This window comes from Cystoisospora suis (genome assembly GCF_002600585.1).
Source record: "Cystoisospora suis strain Wien I chromosome Unknown contig_905, whole genome shotgun sequence".
In the NCBI taxonomy this organism is placed as follows: Eukaryota; Apicomplexa; class Conoidasida; order Eucoccidiorida; family Sarcocystidae; genus Cystoisospora; species Cystoisospora suis.
The window spans coordinates 1-24,000 of record NW_027153706.1 but is presented as its reverse complement, the minus strand read 5'-3'; the positions used below and the strand labels follow the sequence as shown (position 1 = coordinate 24,000).

At 55.5% G+C, this 24,000-nt stretch overlaps 3 protein-coding genes across 3 annotated transcripts in view; 2 read left to right on the top strand and 1 right to left on the bottom strand.

Annotated features, from left to right (window-relative positions):
- The window catches only part of CSUI_002169 (cdp-alcohol phosphatidyltransferase), a 6,776-nt gene extending 5,903 nt beyond the window's left edge, over positions 1-873 (top strand). The window contains exon 6 of the mRNA XM_068062371.1: positions 1-873. This exon is cut by the window's left edge and continues 384 nt beyond it. The gene's annotated coding sequence lies outside the window, so the exon portion shown is untranslated.
- A 6,258-nt stretch (positions 874-7,131) lies between these two features.
- CSUI_002168 (uncharacterized protein) lies at positions 7,132-18,997 on the top strand. Its single transcript, XM_068062370.1, has 4 exons — positions 7,132-9,124; positions 9,455-12,446; positions 12,644-16,246; positions 16,656-18,997. The coding sequence occupies exon 2, from the start codon at positions 9,483-9,485 to the stop codon at positions 10,026-10,028; it is 546 nt and encodes a 181-aa protein (XP_067925653.1). The 5' UTR covers positions 7,132-9,124; positions 9,455-9,482; the 3' UTR covers positions 10,029-12,446; positions 12,644-16,246; positions 16,656-18,997.
- A 1,266-nt stretch (positions 18,998-20,263) lies between these two features.
- Positions 20,264-23,253, bottom strand: CSUI_002167 (phosphoglycerate mutase family protein; the record flags this gene model as incomplete). Its single annotated transcript, XM_068062369.1, has 2 exons — positions 21,721-23,253; positions 20,264-21,153 (listed from the first exon to the last, which is right to left on the bottom strand). The coding sequence occupies exons 1-2, from the start codon at positions 23,039-23,041 to the stop codon at positions 20,264-20,266; spliced, it is 2,211 nt and encodes a 736-aa protein (XP_067925652.1). The 5' UTR covers positions 23,042-23,253.
- Positions 23,254-24,000: the final 747 nt, after the last annotated feature.

Below are 24,000 nucleotides of genomic sequence, written 5' to 3'. Positions count from 1 at the left end.
GGGGCCAACGGCAATGTTTTCTTTTGCCTCATATCTTCCTGCTCCCCCCGTGTCTTCCCGGCGGGAACACGCATCGGGGAACGCTCGCTCATGAAGTCAAAGGACAGCGAGTAAATGTCATACAACGGAGAAGCGAAGGGAAGGAACGGGCCATCAGGCGAAGCCCTTGAGTACATACGAGGCTTTGCAGCAGGAATTTGAGACCTAGGCAAAGTTGTAAGTGACGAACTCTCGCGTCACCGGCCGTCTTGTTAGCACGGTGCTCAATCGCAGCGTCGTGGTTTTATTGTCATGTGGTGTGTTGTTACCGTGTCCAGCTGTCAATCTTGGACTAGGCGTGAAGGGTTTGTGTCGCTAGTTGAGTTCGCAGATACTCCTACTCGCAGTAATCCCGGTATGATCTACTGCTATTGCCGTGAGCATCTGCGTTCTTCGTTACTAAGCGCCGGTGCATGTATTTGCAAGCAGATTGCCAGACATAGGTGTGTGAACGTGTCTTCGTGCAGAAGGGTATCCACGGCTGTCCGATGTGCTGAAGATGCAACCCTGGGTCAGAAAGCGCGCGCCAGGCTGAAGTGCTTGTTTCGTACAACGAGCCGGCGTAGCGGACTTGAAGCTTTAAAGCAAAAAAAATTTGTTTGAGCGGACGGATTCGCTCCTTCCTTACTGTTCGTTTTCCCGTCTCTTTGTGCTTTTTAAAGCAGAGTGTCGGTGTACAAACGCTTGAGGAGGGTTTCTTTTTCCCCGTGGCATTATCCATCTTGTCTCCGTGGCAGTATTGCCAGGGCTCTCCGGGATACGTCCGGCGTGTGTTTTCGCCCAGCAGACTGCGGGATTTTCAGAACCAAAAACACCTGATGGCCATGTACCGCTATGTGAACTCCGACTTCAGCTAAGTAGGGTTCGCGTTCCGCTTGCTTGCCACAGTCAAGGAGGCCGGTAGTAGCTGTCGGCAGAACTAACCCCTCTCACTGCGTCTTTACTTCAAGAAAAAAAGTACCACGGCCACACGCGAAAATGGAGTTCCTCCCCCCTCTCGTGGCTGCCCGTTTTTTTGGACAAACCCGTTATTCACAGAAAGAACGCATGCCGCTCAAGATCATTTGCGTTGGGAAGAGCGACTGTGGGTGCACGCATCAGCGCGGCATGGCCAGGTAGGTACCTTGATGTCTGAAGTGCGCGTGTTTCGCGAAGCGATCCTTGTTAAGCTGTTCAAGAGGTTGAATTCTAATCACCACCGGGAAGGTTGTCTCCTCTACTTCACGCAGCGATGGACACATGGGTATTCCGAGATGTGGCTTGAACGGAAAGTGCCACATCGAGTCTGAATCAACGGGGCGCTGTTGCTCATGCCTTCGGTAAAATCAGTTCGCTGGGCGAAGCCCCTCTGCTTGAATTCAAGATTTGAGCGATGCGGCGGATGGTAAGGCGCATGTATTAGATGGACACTGGCATGTGCGGTGTAGATGTGCGTATGGACTCCAGCTCGCACGTGTGCGCAGAAGGGGATATGTGGGACGTGCGCACTTCCTTTTGTCTCGACCCGTACACAGGGAGGGTCATGTAGGATCGGGTTATATTGCAACCATCTGCGTGCGTTTGATTGGAGGCTGGCCTGCTCCGAGCTTCGCAGGGCGCGGAGGTACTCGTGATCTGTCCCCAATCTCAGCTTTCATTTGTGAGACGGGAGAAGCGGAGGTGGTCGGGGTGTCCACGTAGAGCTACCCACGAGGGCGGCTGTTCTATTCGTGGGTTGCTTACCTTTCAACAAGGTGCATTTTCGTTTCAGCGAATAGCGCTAACAGAGTAAATGCCTTGCATATCTTAGCCGGCGTTTGTAAGGTCAGTGTAGAATTTCCTTCACTGCGCTGGGGGGAAGCGGGGTGTGTGTGTGTCGGCTGCAAAGATCTGTTTTAGTGCAACTGCGAGGCCGGAGGGCTGCGGTCTTCGACTGGGCAAAGCATACGTCAATTCGTCGGCACGCGTACGCGGTGTTAAAAGCCATTCCGCGTAAAACCGCTGTTCTGTCAAAAGGACCCGGGTAGGCCTCAGGGTACAGAAGTACATTATAAGCGGCGGCTTAAGGCGATCAGGTCGAAGGAAGAGGTAAGGGAGACGAGGACAGAGTACACCTCGAGCCAAGATCACACAGGAGTGGACGCGTAGGAAGACACGCCGCCTCCTGCTGTTCAGAACTTTTTGCCTCTCGGCATTCTGTGCAAAGAGAAAACTAGGACTCGGGAAAGTCGGTCTTCGCGCTTTCGCTAAATTGGAAGGGTATGAGCGTGTTCGAGTTCCACAAGAAAAGCTTAACGGGTTTGGGGGGTGGAAGCGGGAGTGCAGTTTACATGTCTTTGGGGGATTGTATCTATCAGACGCGGCAGTAGGGCTGCTTATGAAAGTCCATATGGCTTTCAGTGGAAGATTTCTGCGCCTCTTTCTACTGAGGGTTGATTGGCTGGCCAGCCAGGGTTCCACAGGAAGTGTTCGGGCACCCGGTTGCCATAATTCTAGGGCTTCCTTCCACTTACCGCCATCCCCGCATTCGCCGTTTCGTTTCATTTAAAGCACGCCACTACGGATTCTTTCATGAGTATCTTTCCCTCCCCCTCCTCCGCGTTTGTGGGCGTAACCCTCTTGCCTCTTTCCCTGCTTTGCTCCACCCCCTACCCCCCCCCTCTTTGGGATCCCAGGCGCCAGCGTGCCCGCGGCTTCTCCATCGGGAGTGTTTTCAGCATCACCCTAGTATGACGAGAATCAAAAGGGTACATAAGCTGGTCTCGGTGCCCTCTTCTCTCAGTTAGACCGATCTGCTCCAGCCTTTGGTGGGATTGCCGCGCTGGCTGTTGTTCGCCCACCTAGTAGTCTGGAGAGACGCCGTGGTCTGCAGTTGCTTACACTAGCACGGCCCCCTACAGTTGCACCGTGTTCGTCTTCTCCAGAGAGCGGGAGTTGTGTTTTCTCCGGGCTACTATTTCTGCCCCCTAGGAGAATCCTTGCAGCAGTCCGGGAGCCAACTGGATTAGATTCAAGCTCCGAAGCAGCCGTGTCTTTCCGCGGCAGGGACACGTTGGCACTGCAAGCCCCGTCCACGCTGTTGGAACTCCGTGTTGTACAGGTAGTGGTTCTGAATACATCACTTGCTACGCTAATGCCTTTCTTTCCTCCCCCAAAGAAACTCCTGCTGGACACTGTCTTTCTACTTACGTCAGATTTCTCCTCCTGCCCGGGGGCCGCTGCTCCGCCTCCTCCACTGCCCCCTTCTTCCGCACTCTCAAGCCGTATAACCGGAGCCATTCTACTGCCGCCTTCTTGGCCGCAGGTGCCGCGCGCCGTACTGTTCCGCGCGTTTCTCAGTGGCGATCCACCGAAACTGTTTCTTCTGATCCCCAGCAATCCTCTAGAAAATGCTTGTCTCGTGTGTTGCTGCGCTTGTCTGCTTCCCTGTTGGACTTCCAGCTTGCCCCGAGCGGCTGACGTGTACATGACCATGTGGCCCACAGTGGAGCTCTGGATTTTCTCACCCTCGTGAGATGTCCCTTCGGCGTCGCGACTGGAGGGCTGGGCTGTACCGGTCTTGAAGACACTAGCGCCGCTGTCACAAAGATGCCTAGCCGTGCCCCCAGACACAAACGAGAACTTTCGGAAGAGACTCCGACTGCTGATCTGTCCATCTCTCTCTTTTGTTCCTCGAGGCGTGCCCGGAAGCCCACTGACGTTCTCTGTTACAATATGCCCACGTGATCGCCGTTGCTGCTCCTGCAGAGTCATACGGGGAGTTACAGAGGGGGGCAGGGCGTGCGCTGCAGGTTGGAGAACTCCGTTGCTCCCGCCTTTCTGGTGGTAATCTGATGAAGTGGTACTGGGAGCTGTTTTTCTACTGCATTGCATATCCGGGGCATGTCCCTTGTCTGCTTGAGTGTCAGGAGACAAATAACCCTTTTCAGGAGAGCCACCCGAACCCGTCCTTTGGCCGTTTGCGCCTTGCTGTCCTTCATTTTCTGCCCGGCACAGGGGACGACAGCTTTGACTCGGCATCAGCTGCTGTCTTCGTTCCACATCGAGTTCCCCGCTTGCCTGGCTAAGCGCCCTTCCTGCTTCTTCCTTGTGGATGGCCTTCGGTGAGTGTGAAGTGTGAGAAGTTCCGTCGCCGCGCGTGATATCCTCTGGGGTTCGCTGGTCAGCTAAGCGAGACTGTGAAGAAGAGGCAAGAGTCTGCGCCTCCTCTTGATATCGTCCTTCTCTTCTATACTTTCTGCTGAGCCTGCGAACGGCTGCTCCAATGCTCCGACTACGCCGCACCTGTTCCTTGTTGTTCTCTTGATCATGTTCATCCTTGGGGCAGACACCGATGGCAGATGTGCACGTGGAAGAACAAACAGTAGAGCCTGGGCCCTTCTGTCGCGGTGCAGAAGAACCAGTCGGCTGGGGTGACTGCGAGACAGACGCAACAGGTACGACAGACTCCCCAACTAGACAATCTTGAACTCTTTCCTCACCTGCGGTACAGATTGAGTATCTCGCTCTAACGTCTCCTCGTGTCTGCTTTGTCATTCCCGAGCCTGATTCTCTAGACATTTGCTTTGTCGACCCCCTGAGAACACTTACATTTGGGCCGCCAGTTGCACCTTGCTTTTTCTTTGCTTCGGAGGTTCCCGGCTGCGAATTCCCCGCGCCATCATTGAAACACTCTGGTGATGACGGCGGCGGCAACGGCGAGTCTGCGCTACATCTTGCGCCGGGTACCGCAAGTTCCACCTGCTTTTTCTCCTCATTCGAACGCAATTCAGCTGATGCAGGAGAGAATGAAGGAGGGGAAGAAGGAACAGCCGGGGGAACGTCTCCCTTTGCCACATGTGCTGAGGGCCCCATCACGGCTGCGGCTGCTGCTTGAGAGGGAGTTTTGTGGAGCTCAAGCTGCACTCTTCGTACCACACCACATTCGGAACTGCCTGCAGGAGATTCCCGGAGAGTTGCTGCACACTGCGCTCGCGAGTGGTTTGCTGGATCGGTACTCGTAGGTCTCCCTACCAGCGGTGCACCTGCGTCCACACGAATGACGGTTCTGCTTGGTAAAGGCCGAGGAGGGAAAAGCTGTGGATCCAGACTCGGCGCCTCCGCGTTCCCGTGCAACCGAGGACCGAAATAAGAGACAGAGACACTTCGGGAGGCTGATGAAGAAGCCCGGCCGGACAGGGCGTCGGAAGAGCGGCTGCAGCCAAAGGAATCCTTCTCTTGTACCGTTATCTGCGTACTAGCCCTTCTTCCAAAGGACAGCCGCGGCCCTCTTGGAGGAAGAGCGACATCTTCCTTTTCTCGGACCCCTGGCGCGATGTCATTTTCCGTCCGCTTCTCATCCGTCTCTTCATCGGGAGACTGCGGTGTTGTTTCGTGAGCGGAACGTCGTCCGAGCGGTTGGTTTTCTTGTCCTGCGTTTTCGTTTTTGTCTACCGCGTCGTTTTCATGATCAGTTCTCGCTGAAAGAGGCAGTGCAAGGGCCAGCGGTTCTCGTTGCTGCCTTTGCGCGCCTTCGGCTGTTGGCGCGGCTGCGGACACAGACACGCCATCGCCTGGACGCGCAGCCTCGCAGGCAGAAGCCGAGAGTTCGGCTCCTGGCTCCTCGGCTGCCGATACTTGTCGGGAGACGTTCACGTTGTCTGGAGGCTGGTCTGCACCAGACGGCCCTTCGACTACAGGATTCCGGTCGTCGTGCTCTTCTTCTGGATTTTCAGGCACACTGGAATCATTGATGCCATGAGTACCGCCACTTTTTCGACTAGAAAAAGAAGTTGCAGGCCGGCAAGCCGCTTTACCACACTCACCTGCTCCACGACTCTCCCCTGCAGAGGTACAGGCTGCCCTGCGCACTCCGGGGCACGCAGAGCTCTCCGACTGTGGAGACTCCAAATCTGGCATCTTCAGAGGAGAGTGACCCGCCCTGGCGGCGTCGTTCTCAGACGGCGGTGAAGATTCGAGTGAGCTGGGGTCCCCTCCTCGGGTCGCACGGAGTAGCTTGAGCTGTTGCTCCTTATTCGTGCTTGTTGAGTCCTCAGCAATGCCACCGGCCATTGTGTGCTGTAGACTTTCCTTCTCACCTTTCGGCTCCAGTACTGTCGGTTCTGCATTGTTCCTTGTTACTTCCGCGCTACGCCGGATGCTCTTCGAGCCTCGTCCGGTCCACGTACGCTCCTCACTTATGGCCTGCCGGTACTGTTCTGGGAGGACCCGAGGAAGATCTGTCACGCATTTCGGAGACCCTACCAACAAATCACCTGCCGTGTGTGCAGCGCTCAAGGCAGGGATGACTGCCATGGTCGATGGTACGGAGCTGTTCAGCGTTTGACGTTGCGGAGACGGCACGTCGTCTGGAGAATCTGTTCCGGAGGCTCCGCTACACAAGCCCTTGTTGTCTGACTCGGTGTCCTCTTCGGACTCCACGCTCTCCGTTTTTCCTTCATCCTCGTTGCTCGGCAAATGTTCTCTCTCTTCTAGTGGGGAGAAGAAGGCCAGCGCGCTTTGGTCATCCTCCTGTTCTCCATCGGGTGAAGGCGTCTTCCTCGCGTCTTGTCTTTCTTGCACTACGGCTTCTCCGACCTTAGTACCCTGGACACTCGTGGTGTCGCCGCCACGCGCGATATCTTCCGTACGGGAAAGGGCCTGTAGTGACGGCGGCGTAATAGCTCTCTGTAAATTGACGCTGCGATACCACCAAGCAAAGTCACGGTCGCCCGCGACGGCCTCTACCTTGTCCACTTGCTGGTGCAGTGTTTTCCCGTCCGAACTCCTTGTCTTTCCGCCGAACTGTGCGGGACTTTCTGACGTGCCTTGCCTCGTAGACATCATGTCGGCTTCGGGATTCTCTCCAGAACTTTCGGTGCCTTGTTCTTCAGCCAGACATAGCTTTTCTAACAGTGATGCGCTGACTACCGGGTCACTATCCGTCTGCCGGCCACCGCCCGATCCTTCTACTTCGTGTGTATTCATGCAGTATACATCCAGGCTTCTCGTCCTCTGTTCTTTTTCTCTCTGTCGGTATGTTTCGTCCGAAGTGTGCATAGGAGCCGGCGGTTCAGATTCTGGGGGGCCGGTCTTTTCACATCGCACGGAATGCTGCATATCTTGTAGTGCATTCGCGGAGGACTCGTTTTTCTCGGATGAGAGAGACTGCATCAGGGTTACACTCGTCTCTTGCCGTCTTTCTGCCTCTTCAGCTACCCTTATCAACTGCACAGGACCGTCCATTTTCGTCTTTGGAGTGCCTTCTGGTTCGCGAGAAGTGTCTCCAACCGGGACGTCCCTGCCTGACCACGCACTGATCCTTCTCGGTACTGTCAGCCCACCGGGAGACGTAGGGTCCGCTGTTTGTGGCACGTGGAGCTGTCCGTGATTGTCGGAGGAATTCAACTGAACTTCGTTCCATGCGCCTGAGGGAGCCGACTGAAGTCCCTGAGGTAGCGGAGTAACAGGCAGGTTTCCGCACCGGGAGAAGGCGTCTGGGATCTGCGCTTCGGGGCCAGCCGATTGTGCCCCGCCGTCGCCAGTAGGAGAACCAGCAGCCGGAGTTTCATCAAGGGAGAAGAGATCTCTTTCCTCGCCACCGTCATCGAGAAAACATTCACTTTCTTGACCCGGTACCGGCTCTCCGGAGATACCCAGTTTGTTTTCAGATACTTCCTTGGAGGGCAGCATTCCGCCATGTTCTCGTTCATACCAAGAATCCTTCCGCTGCTCCCCAACTGGTGTGGACGAGAAGACACTCTTAACGGTTGGTGCGTTACCGGCAGCGAAATTGGTTCTTTCTTCGCTTTTGACGTCTACTTTCGCTGGTACACTTGCGTCCCCGGTGACGCGATGCAACCTGCTAGCGGCTCCATAACCCGCTGCTTGCTTTGGATACGGATTCGGCATGCCCGCTTCTTGATTTGCATTTTCTGCTGTCATTTGTCCTGGCGGTTCCGTGCAGCATTCTCTTCCGTTGCTGTCCTCTACACCTGCGGTCGCGGATTTTTGAGGACCTAACACAGTAGCGACGCCTTCAGTTAGAACTTCCGTTCCTGAGCTAGCGCTGCCGCAGCGTGCTAAACTTGTTATATCGGTATCTTCGCTTGTAGCTACCTGTACGCCAAAATTACTAACTTGAGGTGAGAATGCCCATATCTCTAGACATCGCTTATTGATATCGGCATCGTCATTATTTGAAACACTCAGATTCTCGGATTCACAGTTTCCTACGCTGCTTTGAAGACAACTGTCGACAAACAGCACACCGCTTTGAGGCGAAGCTAAGAGGACGTTGCTAGTGCTTCCTGTCACTTCGTCTGGACGCTGCTGCAATTGTCCGTGTGATGGATCCGTGGGGAGAGTTGTCTCTTCGTTTTTCGAGTCAGTTCTCGACAAGTCGCTAGGAGAGGAACTTCCAGTTCTGGGGGCTCTGTCTACTGCCCGAGGAGGCATCAACTGGCTAGATCTGTCAAGCGTGCCTGGCCCACGTAAGTACGTGTTATCATGAAACCCGACCGAGTCTTCTCGACAGATTCCAAGAGTGCCAGCTGATGATTTTGCGGCGACGGCATCGCCGACATCCCTATCGCAACCACGTCCGTTGAGGACGGTGCCCCCGACCCTGGCCGGCACACGCAATGAACGAGAAAGAACACCTCCTGTTTCACCGAGTGCTGCAGCAGCGGTGTTTTCCCGTTGTTCCCAAGTGACGAATTGCTTTTCAGAACGAGGGAGGAAAACCTTTTCTCCAGGAGGCACTGGTATCCCCTCGACAGGTGTCGGTGTATCAGTGACAACGGTCGGCTGGACAGATTCTTTTCCCCCTTCCGCTTCCTCCAGCTTCCGAGCTGGCGAACCTTTGTTAACCGCTCGGGTGTGAGGCTTCATCAGCCTGTCCCCTTTCTCTCCTTCGGTACGTGTCCCCGTGACCATGACCACGGGCGCGCCATTCAGGCATTCCCCGGTCAAACCCGGACTCATCTGTACAGCTGCCGGGAGCTCGTCTTTCCCGTCTGCGTTTCTTCGATATCTCCCCTCGGCAAACCTTGGATGAAGACTAGGCTTCGAGGTTTCGTCTCTTTCACAATCAGCCGACACTCCTTCGTCTGAATCTGCTCTTTCGGTAAGGGCTAGATGGACCTTCTCTCCGTCCGGCGAGAAGGGGCGCAGCCGAGCCTTGTTGTTTCCTTCCCTGGGGCCGCCTGCAGCGGCACGAAATGGGAGAGCCTCCGTCCTTCTCTCCGATTCAATGTGTTGACACTCGCCTGATCGGAGACACTCCACATGGAGCTGTCTAGGTGGAAACTCTTTCACGTCTGTATCGTATACTGCGTTTCGCACCTCTCTCTTCTCCAGAGTGTCCAATGATGCCCCTAGCACTTGCCGTTCCGGACTCCCTCCTATTTTCTGTATTTGTGGTGTCCGTTGTGCTTTAATCTCACGATGTCCGCAGCACACAACCGCTGAGTCCGCGTCTTCGAATGAGGAAGGCCCTACTACCTCCTCACAGGTTACTTTCGCCTTCGCCCCTCGCTGCGTCCCGCAGAACCCCACGCGGCATTTTGCCCGCTGAAACCTGCTGGACGGAAGAAGAGAAAACTGCTGGCGCCTCGCCTCCTCCGCCGCCCCCTGTCCGCACGACATCAGCTGAGACTGGAACGCTCTCAGCCTCTCTAAGTTTCTCTCTACCTCTGCTTCGCTGTCAGCCGTCATCTGACGGAAGAAGGCTTCTGTCCGCACTTCGGGCTGTTCGAGTAGGCTCGGAGCTCGGGAGCCGGAAGTTTTGGACTCAGCACGTACTTGAGAGCTCTCTGTCGAGGGGAGACCAACAAATACGCGATTCGCTTCCTCTGTCTCCTCAAGTAGTCCACAGTTGTCGACCTCCGCTCGAGGGACAGAAAAGGTTGAATGCTGATCTTCTTCTGGAATCACCTTTCTCGGTTCTCCCGGATTTGGTTGCATCCTCAGGTCCCCGCGTGGGCGACTCTCTTCCGGCATTCTTTCTGCACCGCGTGCTCTCATCTTGATAAAGCTCGCGAAAGCAGCACTGTGCGGCTGCCCCTGCTTGAGAATGTGCGTTGCTAGATCCTCTGCGTCGCCCTCCAGGGCACAGACAAGGAGATGGACAGCATCAAGAAGATCTTCGATAGCCCGCGCGCCCCTTGTCACCTCATCTTCTGCCGTGCTTCGACCACTCCCCATGTGCCCTGTGCCCCTCCCCGCCTTCTCCCCAGCCGTGTTCTCTAGGCAAGGCGCAAACCGCCCCGATCGCCCCGTCTGTTCGTTGCTCGTCTGAAGGTTGCCTCGCTCCTCTTGTTTTGAACTAGAAGGGGACCCAAGCTGTCCGCTTGAGGTCGACAACTGCCTTCTGAGGAGTCGTCTAGCTTCATCGTGGCCGCTGCCGTCGTCTTGTTGCTTGCAGCATTCAAGCCCTGCCTCAATTGCTTGTGCGTCCGACAGTATGGGTTCTATCTTCTCCAGGTTATCAGTTTCACCCTTGTTCCCAGGGCTCTTTTCGAAACCTTTCTTCGCACTGCTAAAGAAAACAGTGTCTCCCTTTTTGTTTTCCAGACTCTTTTCTGGCTGCGCTGGGTCGTTTCCTTTCTCGCGACACCCAGACTCTACCCTTGCGGCAGGCGAGGCGGTGAGACACGAGCGCTCCCTCGCAGGCCACCCCCCCCCGCAAAGGGCCTTCGCCGGGTACGATTGTGAGCAATGGTCAACGATGTACTCTTTGTGCCCCTGAGGTGTGCACGACTTACCAACTAGCTGCGATGTTTCGAGCGGAAAGATACTCTCACTCTCTGCTAAACTGCTGCGACGGCTGCCTAATCCCCACACACTGCGGTGACTACAGTCTGCTACAGACCCGGATGAAGGAGACGAAGAACTACCGTGACCGACCGAATCAGCGAAAAATCTCGTCCCGTCCGAAGGGTGGCTGGACCGCCGTCCCGAGACATTACTGACGCCGAAACAAGAAGGCGTCTCCGTCTTGCGCCTTACCGGCCCTCCGCCTGGCTCACCAACGTCTGAACTGCAGGCGAATCTCGAGGAAAACTTTGGGTGGACTTCCTGGGGTGAGAAGAACTGTTCTGCTCCTCCAGGATAGTCGGCTGCGTCTTGCTCCTTCTGCGTTGTCTGGCTGTAGCCGCTTTGGCTGGGTTCCGCGTGGGAGTCGTTACTGCGGAGAAGGAAACGCGCTGAACCTCGTTTTTGTTCCTGGCCCAGCAAGATCAACCTTTGCGACCACGACTCTTCCTGTCGCTGCTGTAACAACGCCGACTGTGTCCGCGTGTCAGCCCGCCTACACGGTAGGGGACTGGGTGTGTCAAGAGGGCCTGAAAAAGAACGAAAAGTGGGATTCCCCTCCAGGGGGCTTCTGCACGGAATGCCTACCATCAACGCGACTAGGGCGTGTCTCTGCAGTATCCGCTGGAAAATCACCGAGAGCAAGTCAAGACCTCTCCCTGTCACGCCCCACCAAGAAGCACTTTCTTTAGGTATTGGCTGGGCGTCCCCGCTCACTGCCATGTCCAGCCCCTTGCAGAAAGAACCGGCTGTTGCTTCCACACGCGATTTTTGCCTCTCGAGAGGGTGCACCACTCCCGTCAAGGCCGGGAGCTCCTCCGGTTCCGAATGCAAGGCGTTTTGACGTTTGACGGAAAAAGGCGACTGGCAGGACGCAGACACCTCAATGGTTACGCCATCCGATTCAGAGCCTTCTGTCTCGAGGAGAGCCGCACGTCTGTCGTGGCCGCGTAACCGCTCTTTCCTTTCTCTGTCTGAAGATGCGAAAGACGAGGGCGGTACAGCGCAGGACGTTGATGGCGGACGACCGGACGGCGCTGTAAACGTGAGCGATCGTGGAGACGGCGTAGGGTGTTCAGCGAATCGATCAGAGAATCTCTTTTCATGACGCTCCAGTAGTCTGTCAAAGTGCTGTCCACGTGGAGAATATCTCGAGAGTACTGCGTGAAGCGGCCGCGTTCGGCTTGCATCCTCCAGCACACACGTCAGCAACTCTGGTTCAACAAGATTTTCCACCGTTGTCTCCGTTTGTTCCGTGCTCGCAACGGATGCCTCGATTTTGTTTGTTGCTTTCGTCGGAGGTGGCACAAGTGTAGAGAAGGGCGGCATAGACTCCACAGGATAACTTGGAGACGACCCCCTCGTGGCCCTGTCGCTTTCATAGTTGCATTTAATGCTCCCGCACTCCTCCATACTCGTTCCAGGACCGACGAGAGGCGAGGGTTGGCTAGAAAACGTAAGAATAAGCCCCGCCTCGCTTGCGTCCTCTTCGGTCTCCACTGCCGCTCCGCCGTCAGCTGTTGCGCTGCCTTCCGGCCGTGATATAAGAGAGTGTTGGGGCCTTCCACACGCCTGAGACCCAAGGCGAGATGTAGTCTCCGACTGCAGGTCCTTCGGTTCACTCCAATCACGAGGTAATCCTTCACGAATCTCTTCTCTGGTGCCCTGTGCTCCCGGAATTCCACCTGGCTTCTCTTCAGTGGCCGCGCTACTCTTCCCGTTGTCCGTTCTAAGCTCAAGCGTCGGAGAAATCGTGTCAGTCCGGCAGGACGGTCGAATGCTTTTTTGAAGCTCAAGTACAACAGCACCCTCTCTTGCTCTGTCTGTACAGCCCGCCACAGCGGTACTGAGCTGCCTTTTCTCTCTCTGAAAGTCTGGACCCTGTCCCAGCTGATCGCGTGAAGTCAGTGCACAAGTAGCGAACGGCTGTCGCCTCGCCAGCTTGCTTCCTTCTGCATGCTCAGACAAACGACCAGACTCGTTCTCATGTTCGGGCCGCACCAGTGAAGACATCGGAGAATATGAGCGTGTTGGACAGGAAACAACAGCACCTCGGCGGGCTGGCGCAACCTCCGTACCTTGAACCGCAGCTGCTGTATGGATGCCTGCCCCTAATGTACGCTTACCTGGAGGTGCGAGATTTTCCTGCGGTCCCTCGTATGGGTGGAGAACGGGATTTGCCTGACGAGCCGACAGGCCTGACTCGGTGACGACTGTCGGTTGGGACGTTCTGCAAGGTTGCTGAAGAAGCAAAGCTACTTTTTCCCGGACTGGCATCGATGACCGTCTCAGTATCAAACTTGTATTCCAAGGTGTCTCTTTACTTCTTTCTTGGTGCCCCTCGCGCGAAGACGAGTGTGCGTTACTTCTTGCCCGTCTCATCTCAGGACGTCCGCAAGCCTTGACGTGCTGTTGTTTTCTTTCTTGGCAGTTGCTTGAGAGAGAAGACGATTCACGTGAGCAGGACAAAATCTCCTGTCTCTCGCCTGAATTTTCTGGGAGGCCCGCGCTGTCGCTACTATCTGTTGTCTCGTTCCTGAGTCTCTCCTGGCCTCTCCGAGACGGACAACGCGGCGCGCCAAGCTTCAAAGTCGGGTCTCCCGCTCCCTGATCCTTTACATCTCCCCCTTGACCTATTGTCGTCGGAACTTCACTGAATCCCTCATGGACCCGGGCAACCCAAGCACTTCCGGGCCTGCTTGTGTTTCTTGTACTGCTGTCCGGAGACGCGGCCGCTGCGAGACGTGTGACCGGCAAACTGAGGGAGAGGGAGTTGCAAGCATGTTCAGCTACCCGTTGATCTTCGTCGGGCGTGCCTTTCTTTACTGGCAGACTTCGACGTGTCCCGCTGCAGCTGCGCGAGAAATGCCTCTCCTGTCCTCCGTCGCCTCGGCTCGCCGTTTGGATCACTCTTTTGTTAGGTTTCTGAAGAAGAAGCTTGCCAAAGGGTTGAGAGAGTGTAGCTCCCTCGGATTTGTCTTCGCTGACGTGAAACCGGCCACCAGGTGAAGAGTTCATGTGATCTGCCGCAGACGCGACACTTGTGCCTCTCGCGCTGCCATTCCTCGTTATCGTGCAGTCTCTAACTTCGTCACGCAGTCCGGGGTCTGACGACACCTTCTCAGAAACAAGTTCATGTAAACCCGCCCCTCTTTTGGTATCTGGAGTTTCCGGCTTTTTTCTAGGCGTGCCATTGCGTGATTCATGTCGGACAACGAAAAGGCTCTCAGTCTTGTCTTCTTCGGGGGGCGGGATGGTACGGAGATTACGAGAGCTGTTTTTCCCTGTCCCTTCGGAGGTGCCTTTGCTTGACTTCTTACCAAGTGCGAGCGTATCTCGGCGATGCCTGTCCAGCACCTCCTTTGAAGGGCGAGGACGGAAAGGCATGTCTTGGGTGGGGGCACTCCCGTCCTTGGAGGGAAGAAAAGGAGAGGAGAGGGCAGATGAAAATGAAGGCCCTGTGCTGCCGTTCCCCTGGCTTTGCCCGGTAGCAGCCGGAAGAAAAGAGAAAGACCTCAAGCCGTCCCCGCTTTTTGCGGCCTCCGAGAGGCCTAGCAATTCTGTCACTCTGCCAGATAGCTCAGCCACACCGGGAGAATTTGCATGGAAGTTTTGACTTTCATCGTGATCCATAGTCGATATCGCTTCGCATACCCGCTCGGTTTTTTCTGGGGATCGTGAGTGTTTTCTGTGGCTGTCTTCGGTGTCCTCCGCTCCCAGGAGTTCGTCACAACTTCTAGAAGACAGGCGACCTCTTCGTGAGTGGCATCTGCTCCTTCCACACCTTCTCGCTATGCCTGCGGGGTCCGAGCTCGTCCTTTCCTCAGTACAGTTATCTTCAAAGAGAGTAAATGAGTTCGCTGCATACGCGCGCCTCCCCCACCGCGCCCCCTCAGCATACGGGCGGTCTCTACGTTTTGGTTCAAGGTTGGAAAGAGACTCGGCCCTCTGAGGTTTGTTCGAAACCGCTGGCGGGGGGGTTCGACAGAGGGGGACCGTACTGAGAGGACTCGTCACTTGAGCGTCATGAGACGTTTGCTCGCCCGAACAGTTTTCGGCTAAGCAAAACTGGAGGCGAAACTGCGCTTCCTGAAGAGCATGTACTAGTCCCTGTTTGATGTTACCTAAGCTTGCCGTAAGATCTGTGGTACTTCCTACGCGCTCCCGGTTGGGACGACTGACTCCCGAGGACGGAACAACGGAAGAAGAGCGACCCAAACGAGGACAAGAGAGATGGTCGTTGTCTGGGTGTTTTCTCCCCAGCAGGGAAGACCGGCAAGTGTTTGAGACGTCTGCGTGTCCGGCAGTAGTCGGAACTGGAACTGGCGAGTACTTTTCCTTTGTCCTGCTTGTAGGTTGCTCCTTCACCTCGTCGCGTCCTCGCGCCTCGCGATCGTCGCCGTGCATACGGCAGAGAGGGATCGAGCTGACATGTTCATTGCATATGCCGCCTAGGAATGAAGAGGCTCCCGGACGGTTCGGCTCTTCGTTGTCTAATAATGCTTTTTTCGCACACCCATCCCCGCATCTCCGCTTCTTGAACTCACTCCGCATTTTGTCATCCATTTCCTTTGCAAGCACGTTACTCGACCGTTCTCGTGATCTCTCGTCATCCAAGCACGTTAGTGGAGACTGCAGTTGTCTCTCTCCATGTTTGGCATCTGCATCCTGTTGGCCTCCTTCCTCACGCTGACATGACAGAATTGGTTTGTCCACAACACCAGAGACCTTCGCGTCTGCCACATCTCTCTCCTGCGAAACCTTTTGAGGGGAAGCATTGAGAGAGTTACTCTGGCTGCTGAATCCGCTTTTACTGCGTTCCTCAAGCCGGCTCCAGGAACGCTCCAGGGCCTTGTCCGCCGCCTCGGAGACCGAACGGAGATACCCCAGATCAGCTCTCTGGAGTCTCCCCTTCTCTGTCTGTTCTGTCCTGCCACGCTTATCTGTTTTCCCTCGCACATCACTACCCTGGCCGTTACAGATGGAGCCTGCTTCTTTGTGAGAAAGAGTAGACAGTGTCCAGCGTTGCAGCGGACTTTTCTCAGTGAGCTGGTAAGAATTGAGGCCTCCCCGGAGTTTCCCTAAGGCCTCCGCAGCCTGCTCTTTCTTTTTTTGTAACGCCGACTGCTCAGGTAGGATACACGTGTCGGGCGGCAACAAATTTGTCGGTACACGTCTTTGCCCAAACAAGGGCAGTCCTTGTGGAACTGTGTCTCTCTTTCTCTCGTTAGCCTGTTCTCTTTGCCGAGAGCGAGATGAAGAATGGTTACGGCGAGCACGGCGTGTCCTCACTGACTCGCGGCTGCTACCCCCACCGTGTCTCGCCGGGTTAGGCGAAACTACAGGAGCAAGAGAGGGAGATGAGGACGAGAAGAAAGATGAAGTAGATGAGGCGGAGGCAGGACAGGACAGGAAGTGAGGAGACACCGATGAGGTAGGGAGGCGGGGATCCAGGGAAGAGGACAGCTGCATTTTAGTGTCATTCTTTTGTGCCGTTCTGTAGATTTCGAGCTGCCAGTCCGCTGCTTCACCTATCTTCCTCGTTGACGCTCCTCGTGGCTGCGTCCGTACCTGCAAGGCGTTTTCGCCTCCGTTCCAGTCTGCGTCAGGAAAACACGTCGTTTGCTTGTCACTTTCCCCTCCAGAAGATCGCTCTATGACTCCTGAGTGAAAAGCCCCAGTGGGGTGTGGCTCGGGCGACTCGCTTGCCGAGTTAGTTGGTGAGTGAATCTGGCCGGGGTCCTGATCAGTTCTTTCGCCAGCGTTCGATGACAGTGTCCTGGCTCTCGACGAGAAATCGCTTTTTGTGCTTTTACCGCGTGCGTATGTGGTTCTTCCTGCAGAGGCGAATGCAGGACCTCGGACAGCTCCCGCAGACGCAGTGCCCCCATTTTGCTCGGTCAGCAGATTGGGAGTACGACGAAGGTGAAAATCCCCTGCTTGGCATATCTGAGACAATACCGTAGACGGGCTCGACGCATAAGCGCATACTGCAGGGGCGCGACCCTTTGAAGGCCTAAACGATTGCCTCGTTGGGGAGCTCGCCTTCACTGCCGAGGCTCCTCTATACTTGCCTTCGTCACGCTCGAGCTGCCGCTGCAATCTCGCCTTCATGTCGGCGGCCGTGGCGGCACGCAGAGAAGGAAAGGGAGTAGAAAGGCCTGCCGCTACAGCTGGCGACGGCGGCTGTACGAAGAGGGAGGAGGAGCCAGGGAAGCCACGGGTGAACTTTGAAATTTGGAGTGTGCAAGGCGACCTATGGAGCACAGTAGTGGGGGCGGTGCATCTCCTAGCAACAGATGCTGTAGGTGCGAGGTGATATGAACGAGAAGATGAGTCAAGAACCACGGGTGAGGAAAAAGAGGGAGAAATGAAGACAGGGGAAGGTGCCGGAGTAGAAAGGACATTTGCCTCCCCTCCCGACACACTAACTTGCGAGCATTCCAAGCCTGCTGGCGCCGGTCCATCTGCAGTTGGAGACCAAGGGGGCAAGGAAACGAAACCAGAAGAAGTAACAGACGCCGGCGTTGGACGCATTTTTTGTAGGGATCCAGAAGAATGGGTGCTCACGGCGACTACAAGAGAATGGACAAATGTGTAGAGAGACCGGACAGAACAGGAGAGCGGGGAGAGGCCAGTGGGAGGATGGACCAAAATATTAACGAGGTGTGTACAGCTGCAAGAGCAGGCTAAAGAATGTCTCTGCTTAGAAAAACAGAGACTTCGTATCCCTGCCGCCTTGTGTGGCCTGAGTACGTTACACTGGTACCTGCAAAGCGAATGAGGGTTTTCGGCAGCGGGCTCCCGGACGAGGTAGGGTAGAAGGCTCCGAAAGCACCTTGATACACTACGGATCCGTTGCACGGCCGTGGAAGCCGTGGGAACTCAAAGGTGTCCAGGATCACAGTCCAGCTCAATACAGAAGCCTCTGCCGGTAGGCCGATTCAGGTCTTGACTTCACCGGGGGTTCCACGGGTGGAAGGAAAGTCCTCCCGTCCGAGCTTAGTCAGTTCTCGACGGCCGAGGCTGATCGAAGGGGTCGAGCGGCCGGGATGAACCCGGAGACAGGACACAGACAAGCGAAGCTGCGCGGGCTGAGATGAACTAAGAGACAAGACATTGACAAGCGGACCTTGGGGCCGGCACGAGAAAACCACGAGACCAGATCTTGACAAGTGGAACTGCGTTAGGTGTTTTTGGGCAAGCGGTACAAAATCAGGGACAACTGCTTGTAAAGTCTTGGAGAGACAGGACGGGCGCACGCGCGACACTCTTGATCCCCAACAATGCTCCACGGAACTCAGTCGCGTGTTGCGTCAAGACCTGCTTCTGCGAATGCATCAGAACTCACAAAGGGTTCTACCCGTTTTCAGACACCTGCGTGCAGTTCGACAGCATCGAAACACTCGTGCGACTGCTGGCCGCTGCGCGCGCCGTTCAGCGCGACATCGAGGTGTGTGGTCAACATGAACACGCTGCAATATCGCAAGTAGTAGAGCGAAACTGGGGCACCACTGCCCCCTCAAGCTGGTCTGAAAATATTTAAAACTTGAAACAAGGCGAAACATTGAAGTCTTTGACAGGTTCCGCAGCAGAACCGCACGGAAAGCCATTCAAACGGCAATCTACGGGCCTCCGACCTCCACTCCAGGGTGTTCACGTCTTCGGAAGAGTCGGACACAGAAAAGGAAATAGGTTTCCTTACTCGGGCAGCATGTCAAGCACGTAACATGTTGCCCACTGGGGAAGTCGGTTTTTGGATAGGAGAGGATCGCCTTGCACCGTCATCTGTTGTCGCTCTCTGCTTCGGAAGAGCGACTGGTTGCTCACTGCCCGACGTGTCGAGCGAGGGCTGTTGGGCCAGGGTCAGTGGAAAACCGAATGTGCCCATTACCCTTCCGGTACGGTTTTTCGTCATTGTTCATCTATTCAGTCCCCATATGATCAGTGTGCCCGCGACAAGAAAGCCCAATTTCTCTGTATATCGCGGAGCTTCTATCCTTGTTACATTCCCGTGAAGACACACCAATAAGATGGGGGGCCGGCGTGCATCTGCTTCACTACGAAGAGGAGCGGGCAGTGCGCAAAGAAGCGTCATCTGAATTGTCGGCCGCTGCTTCGGAAAGCAACTGGGTAATCTTAATTGACAGTCCGCGGACACCGTTCATGAGCTGCTACTACCTGACTGCCTCTTCTAGTGTTTATTTCACATAGCCGGCAATTTGCTAGCAGCGAGGCGTACATCGCTCGCAGGTTCATGTTAGTACGCAGATGGCAGTCTCTACACTGACACGACGCCTGCCCTGTCAGGCTACACTCGGGTCGGCGACTAGAAGACTTCCACTTGTTCTCAGGGCAGTCCACGAATTTCACTGCAACTGTTCCGGAAGATACAGCAGCCGGCACTAAGACATCGGTCGTCTCTTCCGTGCTTTTCCACTTTTTACGCCCTGCGTGCAAAGTAGCGCCGCAGAACACCGCCGGAACGACCCACGGAGCCGGCGGTCCTGTACGGTTCCGTCTTAAGATCTTGTCCGGCTTTGAGCAGGCGAACTCAGGCGCTGACGAAGAGATTTGGCCTGTGGAGTGATAGCGCGTCTCCTGTTCTCCTGTTTCTTCGCACACACTACGCCAGACTGACCGGCGCTTCCTGCGCACTATATTACGGACGACTCGTCTGTGAGCCCGGCTTCACGGATCGTCGATTTTAACAGCAGGGATGGCGCCTGTATCTCTCCGCACGCTTTTTACCATGTGGAGCGCGGCGCGCGGCGGACGATGAACTTTCGGACTTCCAGCCAACTGAGAACTCAGCGTCCCAGCCACTGGGGTGCTGCTAGCGTTTTGGAGGCTATACACGTTCCTGTCGCCACGAGACCCGCCGACGAGACAGCCGGGGGCGGAGCTGAGGCCCCGAGAAGACGATGCGGCTGAACTGCTTACTGCCCCCACCACATTCCACACGCTGCTCCGTCCTGTCCCGCCTCTTGCCGTTTTTACGCGCACTTTGTGGACGTACGCGTCCACAAGGAGCAGTGTATAGCCTGCTCAGAAAGCGAGGGACTGGCAGATGCTGCCTTACTCAGGGAGAAGACGTCTTGCGTTCGGCAGCCGCGCAAGACAGCGAGAACCTGCCTCTTCGCCCAGTAAACGTGGCAGCTACCTGCCCACAGGCCAGCAGCCGCTCGCAGTGGACGGTCTGTACTCTGCAGTATGAATACAGTGTAGAGAGCTCCCGCGGCCCACTCAAGTCTTCGTGCCAGTGTCGTACTCCACTAGACCATCACGAGAACACCAAACGATGCGCCTACATGGGAGCCGGGGAGACCTGTTGGTGCCATACACCGGCAGGAGAGCTACACCGCGAGTCACTTTTTTGCTAAGTACAAACTGAAACATTGATTTCTGTGGACGGAGAGAAAAAGTCGCAGACAAAGGAAACTGAACGTAGTCAAAGCTCAAGGGTTCTGAGCTCTTTGATGGCCTTTGCTTCGCAGTCGAGCTCGTACGGCAGGATTTCCGCGTTGGCCATTTTTGGGGTATTGGTAAGAATCCGAAAAAAAATGGAGTGGCCCACCATTAGTACAACACGCGCGTCTTTGACTTTGCACAACGCTTTCAGCAAGAGTCGCGCGCGTGCTAGAACGCATTCGTCTGTCTCCAAAGGCACACGACGGTACCTGTATGATCCCTGCATTCTCCGCTTCCAAGCCGCCTCTCTCGCGGCTTCATCGACAAGACTGAAAGTTGACTTGATTGACCTTACCACCTGGCTTCTTACAGATTCGCTGTCTTCCTTTCCGCCAGGCGTACCACTGGGAATATGCTGCTGCGAGTCGCCTACAACAGGCAGCCACGGCTCAGCCAGCATCTTTTCAGCAGCCGTCAGCTCTTCATCAGACAGCTGAAGCCACCACTTGTTCACGGGCCGCACGAGTGTCCAATCAAGGACGCGTTCAGGGTTGCATTCAGGGGGAATCTCTCCGACTCTTCGTTTCATTTTCAAGAACTCCATCAGTGAGTTTGCATCCCGCCCAACATCGCCCGTTGTGTCTGTTCGCTCTGTTAGCAACGGAGTTAAGATCCAACGATCGCTGGAGCGACCTTCGGCGTTCCGTTCGGAGGAATCCGAAGCGATATCTTCTGACGAAGTGGGGCAGCCGAATGTATTGAGAGCTGTCTGGACAGCTCGTGACAGGGGAGACACAAGGTACGAATCGATGTGAAAGGACGGGATCGCGGCACGCACCGCTCTGTAGTACTCGGAGGCTCCCTGACACTGTTTTAAGCCCGTCTTCGTCAGGCAAACATCTACCATCTCTGGGTCGTAGCGAATCATATCTGGGAACACCACGAAACAAGAAAAAAAGGGCAATCAACAACCGTTTACGGCTCCGTAATACGCCTGGTCGCTGGAAATTAAAGAAAAAAACGACGGGAGCACCTACGACGAAACCGGTGCCTCAGTGGTTCCGCAGCACCGGGTACACACACCGAAAAAGTCTTCTTTCGCTACGCAGGGGCCAACGCAGGGCGGGGTACGTTCACGCTGTCGCACCGCTACCAGGAGTCCGTGCAGCCCGGAAGGCGGCGAAGAGCACGGAAATTCCCTCGAGTTGTCACTAGAACAGTTAGAAAGAAGACCGAAGTGGAAGCTGAGCTGAGCGTGTATTTGCGCTTTTCTGACGCGCAAGAAAGAAAACAGAGCGGCAACATCCTCTGTCGCACAAACGAATACTAGCTCTGAAGGGATGGTGAAGCCTGCCGACCGCTAAGCACGCGTAGGCACGCAGCCGCCTCAAGAAAGTGCAAACGACGGTGCGTCTACACGTCCTAGTCCATGACCGGAAGTATCCCAGTGAAGCAAAGCTCACCCCCGTAAGATCCCTCCCATCTCCTGTCCGTTACCTGAGAATCTCAGGTGAGTAAAGGACGACCTTCGCCACTCGTTAAACTCGGATTCTCCATGCCGCATCAAGAGAAGAATCTTCTTCTTCCCTTCCCGCATGCTCTGCTGATTCTCCGCTAGCCAGTTTGTTAACACCGATATCATCTGCTGCGGGGAGCCCACTCTCCTGCCGTGCTTGCGGAAGGCTTTCCCGCAGGTAGAGACGAAGCCCGCCGCTAAGCGCTGGAGCTCTTGCAAGCCGCCGCGTCGGAGTCTGTCGGGGGCAGGTGCAAGACGGGAGGTTGGCATGACGCTGGAGAATACAGATGGAGGATCGCCTCCATCCGTCCGCTCGATCCCCTTTTTGGTATGTGCTCCTCCCTGTGCCCCATCCGCTGCGTCGTCCCCAGCTAGGTTTGTTTGTAGGAGAGACGGACCGCTCTTTGTGATCAGTATCACTGTGCTTTTACGATCCGACTTGCCAGTTCTCCCGTTCTGGTAGCATTCTTTCTCCGACAACGCACCGTACCTTGTTAACTCCCGTTCGCCAAGCTGCCCGGCAATCTGGCCGGTGATCCCCGCGCCTGACCCGGCAGCAGTTTCACTCAGAACCCTCGGCTTCGTTCCCTTGGTGTGCCCAAGTGAGTCTGCACGCAACTGTGCGTCTGTGCGAGAAGGGCGTGCGGTGCTTGAACACCGTGCGCTCACAGGGGACGGGGTCGTGTGTCCGTTATGTTTCCCAGCACCGAAGAGGGTGCAAGACCTAGGCACTGCGCCGACAGAAGGAAGGAGAAAACGCGTGAGAAACCCGAATGGGCCATCGTATGGTCCATTCGGGTTTCTTACAGTGGATGGGAGAAACGCACCGCCCCCGTCTTTTTCACCGAACTTCAGGCGCCGTCGACACGGCCGCGCGGAAGTAGCGACCGTCAGCTGCAGTAAACAGGGAGGAGGGTCACTTGTCAAGCAAAGCCAGTTCCTGGACAGTCCTCTGCAAGACCCGCAAAGGGTGACTTCCTTTCTAGGAATGAGAGACGGTGTAGCTGAAAGCATGCTCGGTTGACCGCCCGACCGATAACCTGTGGATCTGGTTGGCCTGCCTCTCTGACACCTTGCGTGCCGGGCCAGACAGCTGAAACAACAGCGCTTCCAAAAAAGACGCGGTGTCTGTTTCGCTACATTATGGGGGCACATTTTGCCACCATTTTGGTCAGATAAAGAGACAGAGGTGCAAACCTCTTCCGGGAAGACAACGGGCACCGCATGACAACCCCTCCCGTCCGTCAGCCGGTGATACTGAGCGCCAAGAACAGCAGTAAAAATAAATAAAATCGCGTTCATTTGTGTTTACTACAGGACTGCAAACCTTTGCTAATTGGTCTATTTTTCAGCCCGAGGGGCAGACCGTGAGTCCGTGCGTGCGATGATATGCGGCTGCCTTGACAGTCGAGCGGACGAGTGGAACCGCCGGACACCGTGCCACGAGCGACGATTGCCACTCTCGTTTTGAATCGAGGAGCTATCGGACTCCACTATCCCCGGAACTGTGTGTGGGACAGCGCCGGGTCCGGCAAAACCTAGATGGCAGTTGTCACACTTCAGGAGAAAAGGAAGCTGAGCAGTTTGCAGGATGCCTGCTTCTGATCAGATATCACAGGCTGTCTGTATAGCTCCAGACCCCCGGTCCGAGTAATCAGTCAGCTGTGTGACCAGTCGTCACTCCGCGGCAGGAATTATGGTGTACTTTTTTTAGAGGAAGAATAAATAATCTTAGACCTAAGAAGTATGACGTTCGCTCAGATGGTGCGATCTCCCAACTGTTCTGCTCCGAGTGCGAGGAGTATCTCAGTGACTGGGGAATTGAGTCGGACGAGGAGCGTGCCCGACAAGCGTCTCTTTTTCTCGAGGGCGCAGCCAAGCTCTTCTACGGCAATTTTGTGAAGACGAGTCTGCAGAGTGAACGGCCCAAGACTCTGGAAGCTTTCTTTTCTGTTCTGAGGCAAAGATTCATTTCCTATAAATCCCGCTGGGATGTCCTTCGAGAGCTAACTGAGCTGAGGATGACTCCCGGTCAGCCCCGGGAATACATGAACGCGTTCCAGGAGCTAGTGCTGCGGCGCCGAGTATTGACGATGACACGAATTGCTTTTTCTTCTTCAGCGATTTCGACAAACAGACGAGGGACTCTCGTATTGCAGTTGAGGACGCGCCTCTCCAGGAAGCATTCAAACTGCTGGAACGCTTGGGAGGCCACCACTAACGGACTGAAACACCAACTGTCACAATGGTAGGATTCGTCG

Excerpts from the sequence above, each read along its gene's own strand:
- CSUI_002168 (XM_068062370.1), top strand. The coding sequence starts at position 9,483 with ATGAGGAAGGCCCTACTACCTCCTCACAGGTTACTTTCGCCTTCGCCC.